Source organism: Cottoperca gobio, chromosome 21 (genome assembly GCF_900634415.1).
Source record: "Cottoperca gobio chromosome 21, fCotGob3.1, whole genome shotgun sequence".
Lineage (NCBI taxonomy): Eukaryota > Metazoa > Chordata > Actinopteri > Perciformes > Bovichtidae > Cottoperca > Cottoperca gobio.
This window is the reverse complement of record NC_041375.1, coordinates 19,417,432-19,431,820: the sequence shown is the minus strand read 5'-3', so window position 1 is coordinate 19,431,820 and position 14,389 is coordinate 19,417,432. Positions and strand designations below refer to the sequence as shown.

The following is a 14,389-nucleotide window of genomic DNA, read 5'->3' as shown; positions in this document are numbered from 1 at the left end:
ATCGGTACCACTCACATGTCCATGCGCTAAATACATGTAGCTGGAGCCAGCAGCGGGTTAGCTTAGCTTAGCATAAAGACTGCAAACGGCAGAAAACAGCGAGCCTGGCTGTTTCAAAAGGTAACACAAAGCGTACAAATGACAATTTGCTGTTGTATAGGGGTTTATGTACAGGACTATTTCTTTGCCGGGACCCCTAACTTCATGGAGTCTCAGATAGTTGCTTGGTAACTATTCCCAGACAAAAAGATAGTCCAGCACATAATACCCCGTAAAACAGCGATTTGTCGTTTTTACTGTACAGTTGTGCTGTTTCCTGCTGTTCCCATTCTTTATGCTGAGATAAGATAACTGGCTCCAGCTACATATTTAGCATGGACATATTTCCCGAAGTGTTAAAGTCTTCCTTAATACGAGAACCGGCTTGTATAATGTACGACTACTGGTATAAAATATTGTTTTTGTCACTACCATATTGATCCTTCACCTTTGAATAACTGCAGCTCCTTGCATCCCAACAAAAGCTTTCCATCTGCTTCTAACACTCAGATGCAAGTTTCGCAGCCCTCACAGTGAACTTTCTATGTAACTTAACAATAAACTAGGGAGGGTGGGAATAACCTTTACTGTTTCTTTAAAGGATTAATGAGCAAATTATGATGGATGCTATCACTGCGCTACTGTGTACTAATAATTTATTTACCAGAACATCAATCTTAGAATCCTATCATATGCACAGTTTGATGCATATTTTATTATTGAATTCAATGTTCGAGAAAATGCACCATTCACATCTTAATGTTTTAAAATTCATCTTTCTCCTTCAGTTTCTCTCTCTCTATCCCCCAGATCAGACCAGGTATAATAAACGCTGGTCATCCAGCAGCTAAGAGGAGGCCATACCCCTTCTTTATTTCACCACCTCCCTCGCTTCCCCTTTCTCTCTCTACCTCTCACACTAGCTCCCCTTTTGCCCTCTTTTCTGCTACATAACATCCAACTCTCCACTCTGCTCAGTGTGCTCTCTTCACTCAATGCTACACCCCCCCCCCCCCCCACACTTCAATACGCTTATTAGAATTTTCCTTGAACAAACCCTCCACTGTCTCTCTGCTTCCTCTTTTCCTCCCGGCAGGTCATGGCCAGTGTAACTGCGGAAGGTGTGACTGCAAGGAGGGATGGGCTGGGAAGAAGTGTGAGCATCCTCTGTCCTGCTCCCTGTCTCTGGAGAGCAGTGTGAAGAAGTGTCGAGGAACGTCCAATTTGCCCTGCTTCGGACGAGGTACCTGGTCTTTCCATCCGCTCCTGTTGCCATGGTTACTGCAGCAGGCCTGCGTTCTGTCCTCACCTCTTGGTGTAAAATAGGCCACATCCCGTGTTTCACATCTCTTAATCCATCATTAAGAGGGCTGTAAAGGCCCCAGGGTGCCCTGCATTTAAATCTGATAGCATCTTTAAAGAAGATCTGAGATAAAAAAAATAGCAACTACTGCATTTATTGTGTAGCACGTGTCCTACACATGTAGGTTTTATTTTATATACTGTATGTAAGCTATGTTTATGTTTGTGTTATGTGCGCTTGTGCTCATATATATATATATATATATATATATATATATATATATATATATATATATATATATATGCACGTTTATGTGCGTGTGTGAGATAAAAGTTAGGTTTGGTGTTTTAGAAACATTTATTTTGTTATATTTCCTTTTAAATAGTCTTCACATATTGACAGCAATCAATAAATCAAAGGCTCTCACAAAAAAAGAAAGAAATCAGCTTTCTCTGGCTGTCGCAGGAACTATGCCGCAAATGTCTTTCATTGAAACAGAGTTGGCAACATTGGGCTGGGTTTTACGGGTGAATAAATAAACTTACTCTTGCTTGATTATTGCTCAAATGTTACCTACCCAATGTTTAAGCTGCACGTACGCCTGTAAGCCACTGCTGGAACCTCTCTCTCAATAGAAGCCGTGAGTCGATGTGTTGTGTTTTATTACACTTCAGTGTATGCTTCATTAGTGGCTCTTCCTGACAAATGAAGCTTGTTTCTTTAGGGAGCACCCAAATGGAAGGTCTAATACTAATACTAGGCTCAGATAGTGAGGCTGTAAACCATGCTAACAAAAACTAAAGTCCAGGTTGTGCTTCCCAGTCATGAACCCTTGACATGCACCCGTGGGCCTGTTGATTGATGAGAGTAAGGTGGAAGTGGGGGAATAGATACATTTAAAACAATGGAGTATATTTAAGGGCGATGGAGGCCATTTGTCTGTTAATTATGCAATATCCGGACATTTCTCCACAATTGCTTATAACTGTTTCATTATGGATAAAGAAACGGTAGCAACATTGTTTTTTATAAGTTCTGTTTCCTAAAGCTTTGGGTAAGTAGCATTGGAGAAGAGTAAGCTTGATTATCCAACCGAAAATCCCAGCCCAGTGTTGCCAACTCTTTTTCCAATGAGAGTAGAAAGCAGCACTAGCTCAAAAGTTGCTAAATTGAAAGTCACCAAGCTGGCACCACTGACGAGCCCGTCCCTTCAGTCCTCCCTCCAAAGCCACTTACTTGAAATCATCATTATGAACGAAGACTCCAGTGTCGCGAAACGAATGCGCGGGCAGAGTGTGGACTATAAACAGTTCTGTGTCGCAGAGATGTTTCTAAAATACATTACCCACCATAGTTACAATGTTTTGTGCAGCAGTAAAACACCCATAATCTAACTACATTAGTTTAGTGAGGCTAAAACCTTGTTTTAAATAGACATGAAACATGCAGTCTGCACATTAACTGCTCAACTGCTACATCAACTGATGCTTAAACCAGTTATTAGGGTTTTACTGAACTACAAATGTACACAGCCCAAAGCTTCTCAACCAAAACGAGAAATTGTTCACCTTTTGCAAAGCTGCGCTCATTAATCTTTAAAGGCGGTGGACATAAACGCCCCCCTGGCCACGTCTACAATATACTGCAGTAAACTCAAATATCATAAAACACTTTGGGTGAAGTTAAGTTCACATTTAGAGCCAAGTAAGCCAAAACGTGTGCCATTTATCAGCACTGATATCGCTCTGAGCATATTGCTGTTGTGTGATTGGAAGTAAAGACAAATGACAGCCTAGCAAAGTGGTGTTTTCATCCAATCAGCTCAAGGTAGGGTTCACATTCATGACATTTGAGTAGAGAAAGATGCCGTCAATAATCTATTGTACAGCCTACTTGAAATGACATCAGGCGCAAGTTAATTCATCCATATAATTGACAACAAAAAGCAAAACCAAAATGATGGTATAACCTTGCCAGACAGCTACTTTGCCCACACCGCAGAGGTAACAATGCACAATGGTCCCGTTCCTATTGTTCTTGACTGACTGACGAGCTGCATTCTTCCAAAGTACGCTGTGGCTATTAGATGATAAGATAAATTGTCTAGGTGCTATGCAGTGCACACTTCTGTGGTATCTCTTGTACCTGCGTTTTACACTGATGCAGCAACCTTAATCAATCAGCTTTACAGTGCTGTATGGGGCATTGTTCACACACAATCACACACACTGTTGGCCATTGGGGTTCAGCATCTTGCCCAAGGTCACTTCGACATGCTGACTGCAGGGGCCGGGGATCAAACCGCCGACCACTCTACCTCCTGAACCACAGGCGTCGTAAAGCCCGCTGTATTCCGCTGGTCTCAAAGCGATAAACTTCATAATGTAGTCGGAGGTGGACGTTAATACAAGGAGCACAACCCGCTTGGTCTCAGGGCTCGGCGGATTTATCGTGGGGGGTTAATGTGAAGCATTGATTTCCTGTTTCATTGGACGGTGGGCAAAGTCAGCGGGGAATCCACAACCTTTCTGCCGCTGCCGTGTTCCAAATGAAAAGAGGTGACATGTGGACTCTAAACTTACTGTATGTTATTATAGTGGCCCTAGAGAGTCCTCACACCGCTGGATGGCAAAGCTACTGATTTAGATTCAGCACTTCAAACACATACGGTAGGGCAGGGTTTCTACCACGGAGACAACTGCATTAACGTCACCATGAGCTGACAACAATCTCACAGCAGTACGGTTAACGAAGCTTACACATCGCAACTGCGACGTGAAGCCTCAACGTCGGCTAAGCGCTCTCTACAACGATAATCCATTTGGTTGCCTTTGAATACATCAGCTGTTCATTACATATTGTGACAGATTTTGGTTTTGACGGCCTCAAGCCAATTCCGCAACAATAGGGTTGAGCAGGCACGGTGATCCCCTCACATAATGAAATGCCAAAGATTATATTGTGCCGGGAGAGTTAATTAAGCAGTTCCTTTAAATTATCTCCAATTACTGCGACAAAATGGAACTTTAAATGACCCTGTGCAAGAAGAACAACTAATGGGATCCATAAATTCCTTTTTTCAAAATTTAGTTTTAGCCTTCCCTATCGGTCCAGTGACAGTTTAATGTCAACATTTACATCGCACTGCACAGTGTTGAATAAACATGTTGCAGTGCATACACCTAGAGGAATAGATTCTGATCAGGATTTTGAATATTGTGCAAATATATCCGACTGCTGTTACCGAGTTTATTTATTTTAAGGCTTCGACGGATGGCAAAGGATGTGCAGGGAGGAAAGAGTGTGAAGGAAGCAGAGTGAGAGAAAGAGAGAGAGAGAGAGAGAGAGAGAGAGAGAGAGAGAGAGAGAGAGAGAGAGAGAGAGAGAGACAGAAACTGAAGGAGACAGATGTAGAAAATCACTTAGGCATGGCTGAATGCAGCTGGTAGAGATGGCCGCTTGAGCGGAAAAGCCTTGAAATTTGAAACAGCAGCTTCAGAGCTTTTCTTCCTGAGAGGTGGAGGCACGGCGCTTGTGCATAGCACATTTCTTACACTGCGGTATTTCCTCAAGGAAACACCTGCTTTCAACATCTTCTTGATTCTTGGGATTCCTTTCTCTGCTTACTGAAGTGCGGCCTTTAGTAGACATTAACTATGTGTGTGATTCATATGTAATGGCACATATACACACACCTTTTAAGGGGTAGTCCAATTTGTTTTTGTTCTACTTTAAACTTGAAAGGTACAGATTAAAAAACATGGTTAAAATGGAAACCGTCTGAGATATCTCGACTTTTAGTTTGTCACAAGGGTTAACGGCGCAGTGAAATGGTAGTTAGTAGTCTTTAGCTTGTATAATGTAACGTATGTACGTACTCATCCCTCATCACTCATTTCAAGGGGAAAATCCTTGAGATTTGATTGGATTGCTCACAGATGACATTGATGGTTGATCTGCTAGCACTGCAGAATGTATGAGGGGCTTCTCCTTTAAGTTGATTAAGTAGCTGTAGCCATTTTCTATCTGCTTTTTGTTTTTTGTCTGTAAGATTTTGCCAGAATTGTGTTTTAAAACCTAAAGAAATGAACTACCATTGTCAACAGAGTGCGAAGAGGTAACAGTGTTGGTGTTATGTCAAAGACGTGTGTTGTGTTGCAGAGATATCTACTGACATTAGCATGCTAACGGACTAGCCCAGGCCCGTCCTGTCTTGTAATATCACTCGGTGTTCAAGAGGCGATGTAGCGCCAGTCTGCCGTCGGACCAGTAATAAGAGAGCTGCCCCGGCTCCAGCAGACTTGAGGGCTTGTCAATAATACATCTGTGACCCCTGTACATTTGATCATTTGTTTGGATTAAATCCAAAGTAGCAGAAACGACTAGCAACATCTCCTTATCCTGCATCTAGAGAGACAGACGGACGGACGGACGGACTTTATTGATCTCAAAATGGAACATTCTTCTATTCCAGCAGCAGATTATCCAGGCTTTGCACAGTAATAAAAAATACAAAGTAAACATATCGACTCTAGAAGACACAGATACAGTATATACACATTATGATGTGCACAACATAAAGAACACATTTGAATACACTATAAATATGGCAAACTACTACAACTAATATATATATATATATATATATATATATATATATATATATATATATATTTACTTTCTCTACTTTTGAGCGCAGACTTCAAGCTATTCTACAGAGACTTCAGGTTTATGCAACGGACATGAAGGCGAACAGGAGGCTTCCTGGATGAAGTATTCTGAATGTTAAGAACATTCATGGCGCTCAGAATACTTCATGCAGGAAAAGAAGCAAAACTTCACTAGGTAATTTTATGTAAATGGAAATATTATTGATGTTGTCGGTTTATGTAGTCATGTAGGCAGTTTGAACAAACTGATCTCTTTTCGCACTGCGACTCTGCATCTCTACGAAAAGAGCAGTTTTCTCTTAGTATAAGCTCGCGTTCACTCTCCTCGTAGCCCCTTAAGAAAGTGGGATGAGAGGAGCTAACTTGATCGACCATTATTCAAAGCCTACACTACGACTTGATTAAATATTCATCTAGTTAACAATGTATTAATCCTGCTGTAGCCCCTTCTCCAGTGTGTGCTGCACTGCAACATGAGTCAGCTTGCACCTCTGCTTACTAGAATGGCAAAAATGAGATAACACACAACTTCCCTTATGTGTTTACTCAAACATGTGTGCCCTGTTTAATGCAAATACAAGCAGAATATCTCAGGCTTGCGTCCACTGATGTGACTGTGTCACCTTAGACAGGATGACAAATTAAACATCAGCGCATGCCAACACACACACACACGCACAACGGTGTAGATGGTTTGACAAGTACAGAGATAATCGATAAAGCAGGGGTGTTATGACATCAGTGGTTGCTAGGGTAACTAAGTCCCCAGAGCAGATGGTGGTATGTTATATGTGGAGCAGGAAGAGAGGTTGTGTATGTGTGTGGTCCTAAAAAAGTGACAGTGATGCGACATGGACAACACATTAGATGACGCTGTCAGTCTTGCAAATTAATGTTTTCATTTATTTATTGCCCCTAATTCCACTCAATGAGTCATCACAAGATAAAGGTAGACACATTTATATTATGATGTGCTTTAGGTATTATTTAGTGGCACCAAACACAAAATGTACCCAGCAGGGCTAGAAACAGGGAAACACTCAGATTGAATAATGATGCAAAAAGGACACACCTCAGGTCAATAAAAACAGGAGAGAAAAGAAAGAGAGGCACTCTGTATGTCGCCTTCACTGAGTTGGGAAATTCCCTTTGTGCAATTAGCTTTCATAGTGGGCAGCTTACCTGTTTGTACTGTAGCCCTTCTGTGTTTGTGTGTGTGTGTGTGTGTGTGTGTGTGTGTGTGTGTGTGTGTGTGTGTGTCTGTGTGTGTGTGTGTGTGTGTGTGTGTGTGTGAAGTCTTCTATTATGCAGTGTTATTCTTATAAACTCTATTTAAGATAGAAATAAAACATGCACTCTGTATTCCTAGGATGGAATTGTTCCTGTCTTGTCCTGTCTTTCTGGTGACCATCATGCATTTACCTTTGTGTGGGCATAACATATTTGACATAGATTCAGAACAGCGGAGCAGACAGCAAACCAATCATCTGAGTTGAAAGCAAAAAGAAATGTGTACAGTAATTGTATTTTCAACAGGTTATTACTTTGACATAACTGGATATAAATACACCGAGAAGGCATTTCTCCCTTCAAGCCTCCAAATATCTGTGTGTGGCCTACACTACACCCATAATTCATATACCGTAGCTCTGACAGGCCTTGTTAAATGATCAACGAGCAGGTATGCTGCACACCTCCAATGATAGTTCAGAATAGATTATGTTTTTCTAATGAGCTTCACCATTAGCAAAGCAAGCTCACCCGGTAACTTCCCCTGTGGCCTCCTTAACTGGCAGCTCGCTGATTGAAGTGGGATAGCAAGCTCTCGAAGGTGTGTGTATTTCTGTGTGTGTGTGAAGTGTGTGAGAGTGTTAAATAAAGTGAGTGATTTACATATAAGATTTCCCCATGTGTGTCTAGAGGGAATGTTGTCAAGTAGATTAAATCTAGTTTCAAATCTCATCTGCGGTAGGTATGCAAATGACTAAAAAATAAATAACATTTAGGATTATATGACACACTTCAGGGAAGAAAGACTATTCTACTGAACAGCTATTAAACAACACAACTCTGACACGCTGCTCACATGTGGGAAAATGTGTTTTTTTGTAGGTCAGTGCCAGTGTGGACAGTGCACTTGCTACCCACCTGGGGACAATCGAGTTCATGGAAAAAACTGTGAGTGTGACGACCGTCAGTGCGAGGACATCAGTGGAGAGGTCTGTGGAGGTGAGAGTACACACACACACACACGCGCACACACCACACGTACACGCACACGCACACACACATTGGTCCAATCTTTGTGGCCATTAAGGGCTGTTCAAGTTGTGTGAGCAGCAGAGGGGATTGACAGAACATGGCTATAAACAGATGGCAAGTCTACGTTTCAAAATGACTGTTCAAGCTGTGCAGAGTAGAGAAGGCGTATATTTTCAGGGGATCCAGTGTTCCACAAGTTAAAGTGCTGTTAATCTTCGGCATAAACGACGGGCCTCATGCAAGAACCGCTTGTTACCAACAGATTGTTTCTTAAGTGGCACTAACGAGTGATTTGTTGCAATCTTTCCAAGTAGCTCAGACCTGTCGTATAGAGTTTAAGAGTTATAAAAGCTTCATCTGAATGAATATAGAGTTCAAAATGCTTTACAGATATCAACATGAATGAAAATAATCTGTTTTTAATGTGTATTCTTTTCACTTTTGTTTTTGATTATATGATGTCATTGGCATATGTTGGCATGGGAAGTTGTACAGTTCATTATTCTCACACTGCCAACAGCTGCCTCAGGGTCATTATTCATGTTGCTGTCGGGGGAACATCCTCTATTGCACCCGACAAGTGTAACATCACCTACTGTAGGATGTTCTTGTGTGCACCAGCAATGCTCATGGGAGCCAAAGATTACGCTTTGTAGAAACTCGAGCCGTTTAAAATGTTCGGATTCTGATGCAATGGCGAAGCTTTTTGAATTTGCAATGGCTCTGCCTTCTGCCTCTGGTCGCCTCCCTCTCCACAGCAATATCTGCTGAGGCTCATGGGTACCATAGTACTTAGAGCCATCCTCGCTATAGGCCTACTTGCCACACTTGTGAGTTTATGTAATTATCCCTGCAACATATCATTTTAAATGACTTCAGTGTTTCTATGTTGAGGAACACTGCCTTTATTACATTTAACAAACAATATTTCCATAACATCTACCGATGTACTAGATAGGATTTCACACTTACACTCCTCTCCTAATTATTGCAGAGAAAACTACGAACATTTTGTGCAGCACGGGCACACATGCTCTCACCCACTTTGAATTTATGCCAGGAGCAGACGCTGAATTTGAAGATCAATACAGTGTGATCCTATCTGCTCTCTTTGATATCCGCAGCCACAACCCTCTAATCCCTTGAGCTAAGTTTGAGAGAAATTGCTCCAAGCCTTTGAAGCTTCTGTTCCAGGTCTTGGAGAAGTGTGTGCTCTTAATTTGAGCCATTTAGGCACAACCACTGTAGTGGATAGATTGCACTAAAACATTAGAGGCTCAATTGAAATTGATATTTCCCTGTGCAGCAGCAGCAGCAGCAGCAGCGGCTGTCAGACTGCGACAGAGAGAATAGAGAACATCAGATAAAGGTGCTATTAAACAATGTGGTGCTTCTGAGGAAAAGCGGAAAACCACGGGAGAAAAGTTCTATTCTTTGACAACGTGTGTTATTCTTTCAGCCAAACATAATTCTCAATCTAAGGGCTTTTCAGGTAATATTACTCTGTTTGATCTCCTTTTTAGTTTTACTGTTTATCTCTTCCACGGTTTCATTTGAGCGTAGTAGACACAGTTTAGTGTTTTCTAGATTCAAACATACTTCTGAAGTCTGCTCTTCAAAAGCGATACAACCTACATGACACATGCAGAGCTTCCCAAACGATTATACAAACAGAGTGCAGACAGATTTTTCCAAACCTCTCTTAACAACAGAGAGGAGTTTTTCCCCCTGCAGGTGCAAGTAGCTGGGATTTCACTTGTTGTTTGCTTCACTCTGAAACATTTGTAGGTCAAACTATGTGTGTTTCTTCTTTAAATTGACACATCGTCTGTCTATTCCTTTAACCCGGCTCCCATACAGATATGCATGTGTGAGTGCCTCCCTCTGAGGTTTGGTCGGCTGGGCCATTTTGTAACAGTGGTGCATTGCAGCATCTGAGGGTAAATTTCTCCTTTCAAGGGGGGGATGCAGTATTTATGTGAATGGATTACTGGGGTTCATTGTGTGCTGGGCTGTCCAGAAACAATTCTTCATCAGGCGTGCGGGGAAAGCCTGTCTGAGCACCAAACACCTACGCAGTTACACACAGACAGATTCACACAGACATGCTGTCAAGCTGACAATTAAATATGTATACTCAGAGGCCTGGGCAAGTTATTGTTTTTTTTTTTGAATCTTAAAGGCACTCTAAAGCAGGCACCCAGAGTGAGGAGTATGGATCAAACAGAAAGTAGCTTCATGGTGAGTGAGCAGTAAAATAAATGTCCCAATCCCCAGGGTACAGTGCGGTCAGTGACCTTACTGCAGACAACAGAGAGGAGAGAAGTGAGAAATGACACAGGCTCCTTGCTTATAATACAGTCGTTCAACACAAAGAACGGGAGAAGAGAGCAGCGAACGTGTTCACTTTACACACATACATTCTCCAGGCCGCTCTGGCCACCTTCTGTGTGCATTGGATATGGGATGGATGGTGGAGATGCTGACGTTTCTTGGATTGTGAGCATTCATGTCATTGGACAGTTGTATGACAGCGAGGCTGCCCATGTGAGGGTTAAACATATCTATTATATTTGGGTTTATAATGTGAACAACTGATTTTGCTTCTTGTCAGATTTAAATATCTGTTTTTCAGGCACTTCCAAAGTGTCAACTCTGATGTACAGTATCACAAGACATAATTACAATGTTGACATGGATGGTATTTAAAAGTGTGAAACCGGTGATTATGGCAACCCTCATGAGCGTGGCATTACTGCAGAATTAAGCCTGACAGGGCTCTGCTCTGTTTGAATTACACTTGTCCTGCTCATACATGTAGAAATGTGCTTGTGGAAAGGCTGACCACTATGATGAGTATATGGCTGCTGTTGCTGGCCCTCAAAGGATCTATGGTTGAAGTTCTCCCAAACGGTCCCGTCTCCCAGAGAACAAAAGTAATGTCATGTTTGGAGTGCTCCTCATTAACTGCTTACATGATCCATCTTCCACGTTTATTACCACAAACATCACTTTATGATACCCACTTTTCCAGTATGATACATATCAGCACATACATGTATACATATAACTTCCATTTCCCTGCAACACCCTGAGATTTAACAACAAATCCTACAAACAAGAAGAAGAAACAGTGGAGTTCATGCACGGCTTCTGTTATTGACATTAATTAACTGCCATGTCTTTCGCACCGATCAATGACGAGGCAATGTCTAGTAACTGCGATGTGGTCACATTATATTTCTAAACATTATTAGCTGAGGAAGATTGCCTGAATGCTTCATCGAGTAATGGACAGTGCACAATAGATCGGGGCATGATTAGGACTAGGATTCAAAGCTTGTTTCAGATGGAGGGAAGCTGCATTTCTCTGGTGCATTTCTTTCAGTTTGATTCACAAAAACTAGCTTCTTATCAAGTACTTTGTGTCCATAATTGAATCAGTTAAGGTGAAATCAATCTAAAAGTTCATCTTGAACATGTTAATGTATTTATTTTTCTTTATTCTGGTGCCGCTATCAGCCTAGATTTTGTTACGTTTCAAGATACAGACACATTTTTTAAATAAGTTCATCTCTATTAGACAGTCTTCACACCTTCCGTCACTGAAAACTCAACTGTATCGACTGCACCTCGACAAATTAAATGGTTATTATTCTGTTCTTTGTGTGTTGCACTTACATTAGGTTTGGCTTATTTGTAGCTAATGCTTGAATTCATATTCTATTGTTTCTGTATGTTGCACTTTTGTTTGTCTTATTTGAAGCTATTGTTCTGCACATAAAGGATTTCACCTATTAGAAGCTGATGTACTTGCTGTTCAGAGTAGTGTCCTCATGATTGTTTGCACTTATTTTAAGCGTCAGCTAAATTAACTGTAATTAGAAACGGGGTCAGATCCTTTCCCAGTTTCTTCTCCTCCTCACATTACTCACTCAGTTCCATCCTTTCTCTGTGGCAAAGAACTCTTAACCTCCGACAGACTGCACTGCATACAGTACATATCTTTGCTGGGTTAAATACCAGATTCGTCACCACCTCCCCTTCACCGTCTCTAAATGCTACAGCAGAATGTATGCTCTGTGAAAGGCAGGTGCATACTAATTGAATGAGGGCTAGGTTGACGTTCCTGCAAAGCAATTAACCGCTCTCTCAGGCTGGCTGATTGAGGCAGCCAAGCATGACCTGCCATAGCTGCCACGCCACTCCAACTCAGACAGAAGCTAGCCGCCCACCAACACCCACCGCCACACACTCTCAATGTACCATTCCCCCTCTGATAGATTAAAAACAGGAAAAAGAAGAAGAGAGAGATCATGATTGAGAGATCATGAGCAAAGACATCCGATATTGATGTTTTATGTATGGCTGTAGATCGATCTATTGAAAGCTGTGTCCCTCAAGATACTGGAGATTAGCACGAGCCACACCAATTTGTTTCCAGAGAAATCATTTGCTCAGAGAAATCAATTAAATAATTAAAACATGAAAACCTCTTTCATAACTCTAAGTTATGTATAAAGCTACAGTACAACCAGCAGCCTATTAGATTAAGCTTGAAGGCTGGAAGCAGCGGGAAACAGCTAGCCAATCTAGCAGAACCCCGAAAGCTAGTTTCTCAAATTCCATACAAAAACTAAATTGTAACCTCTAACCTTTGGTCAGAAAGCAAATTAGCGTGTTGTCAAAAATGTCAATGTTCATCTGTATAAACCTGTATAAATCTAAAAAATATAATTGAATAGTTGAATTAGTGCCCTGATAAGCTTTGAATCTGTTTAGTTGTTGCTTAGCGGACCATTTGAGTAAGTTTTATAGCTTATATGTATGTATTCATATGTGTTTGTGAGTCTTGGGCTGATACGACTTTAAGGGCCAATGAATCTCATCTGAAAATCAAAATGTAATTGAACAGTTGTTTGTTTGAATCAATACAGCTATACATAAAGCAATTTCCAACAGCATCGTATAGATTTACAACGATGAAAATGATGGACAAATGCTCTGCTCATTACCACCTCTTCCACCTGGCATCTGGAACCAGATGTGAACATAAAGGATCGATCAATGATGCCACTGCCTCTCCATGATTTGATTTGTATTGAAGGAAGCATACTGCGAGTGATCCAAGGATCTTGTTGGAGGTGTGTGTGTGTGTGTGTGTGCGTGTGTGTGTGTGTGTGTGTGCGTGTGTGTGTGTGTGTGTGTGTGTGTGTGTGTGTGTGTGTGTGTGTGTGTGTGTGTGTGTGTGTGAGTGAGTGAGAGCTTGTTAAAACCACAATAATGCTGTTGGCTATTAAGGCATCCAAGCACCCAACTGCCTTTTCCAACCAATTAAACATCCCTGGATCTTTGTGTATGTCTGTGCAAGTTGGTGTGTTTTTCGCTGCCATTGCCTTTCTTTGGTTTTCATCTCTTTAGATTTATTAAGGACAGGACAAGACCAGTGATGACAGTTCCTTTCATGTCTCCAGGGAAAATACAATAAGCCTGCTGCGTCTCTCTCGTCTTCCCGTCGCTCTGTCTCCTTGTCCTGCCTATTACTGTCAAGGTTCAATGTCTGCACTGTCAACTTTCTGTGTTTATCTGCGTTTGCTTGTTTGTTTATCGCCTTCTTTTTCGCTTTCCAGTGGCATTTCTCTCCACTTTTCAGTCTATCTGTGAGTGCTTTCTCTGTTTATTTGTTCCTTCTATTTGTGCTATTTTCTCATGGCCATGCTCCATATTCTGTCTCCTTTAAATGAAGGCCCTTCTGCCCTCCACTGCCAGGTCACGGTTACTGTTCATGCGGACGCTGCATCTGCGAGGAGGGCTGGTTCGGGAAGGTGTGCCAGTTCGCGAGGTCTTGTGACATAAGCGACGTTCAAAGCAAGGAGCTTTGTGAGACTTCAGACGCTGTCATGTGCAGTGGAAAAGGTAAAGCCAGATAGTTTTTTTCAATACTGCAAAGTAAAAGTTTCTATAAAATTATTGTTTTGACAGTGGTGGAAAAAGTATTCAGATCCTTTACTTAGTAAAGTTCAAATAGCAACACCTCACTAAGAACATATTTAATTACAAGTAAGAGTAAGTCCTGCATTGAACATATTACAAAAGTATGAGCAAAGTGTACTTT

At 41.5% G+C, this 14,389-nt stretch overlaps 1 protein-coding gene across 2 annotated transcripts in view; it reads left to right on the top strand.

Moving 5' to 3' along the window:
• Nucleotides 1-14,389, top strand: part of itgbl1 (integrin, beta-like 1) — a 37,404-nt gene that overhangs the window by 17,456 nt on the left and 5,559 nt on the right. Inside the window, exons 7-9 of one of the 2 annotated variants that reach the window (XR_003834263.1) lie at nt 1,136-1,282; nt 8,125-8,241; nt 14,021-14,190. Coding sequence is in view for 1 of the 2 variants with exons in the window: in XM_029458703.1 (XP_029314563.1) it covers nt 1,136-1,282; nt 8,125-8,241; nt 14,044-14,190 (411 nt within the window). In the remaining variant the exon portion in view is untranslated. The remainder of the gene's footprint in view (nt 1-1,135; nt 1,283-8,124; nt 8,242-14,020; nt 14,191-14,389) is intronic. The other variant, XM_029458703.1, reaches the window with a different exon arrangement.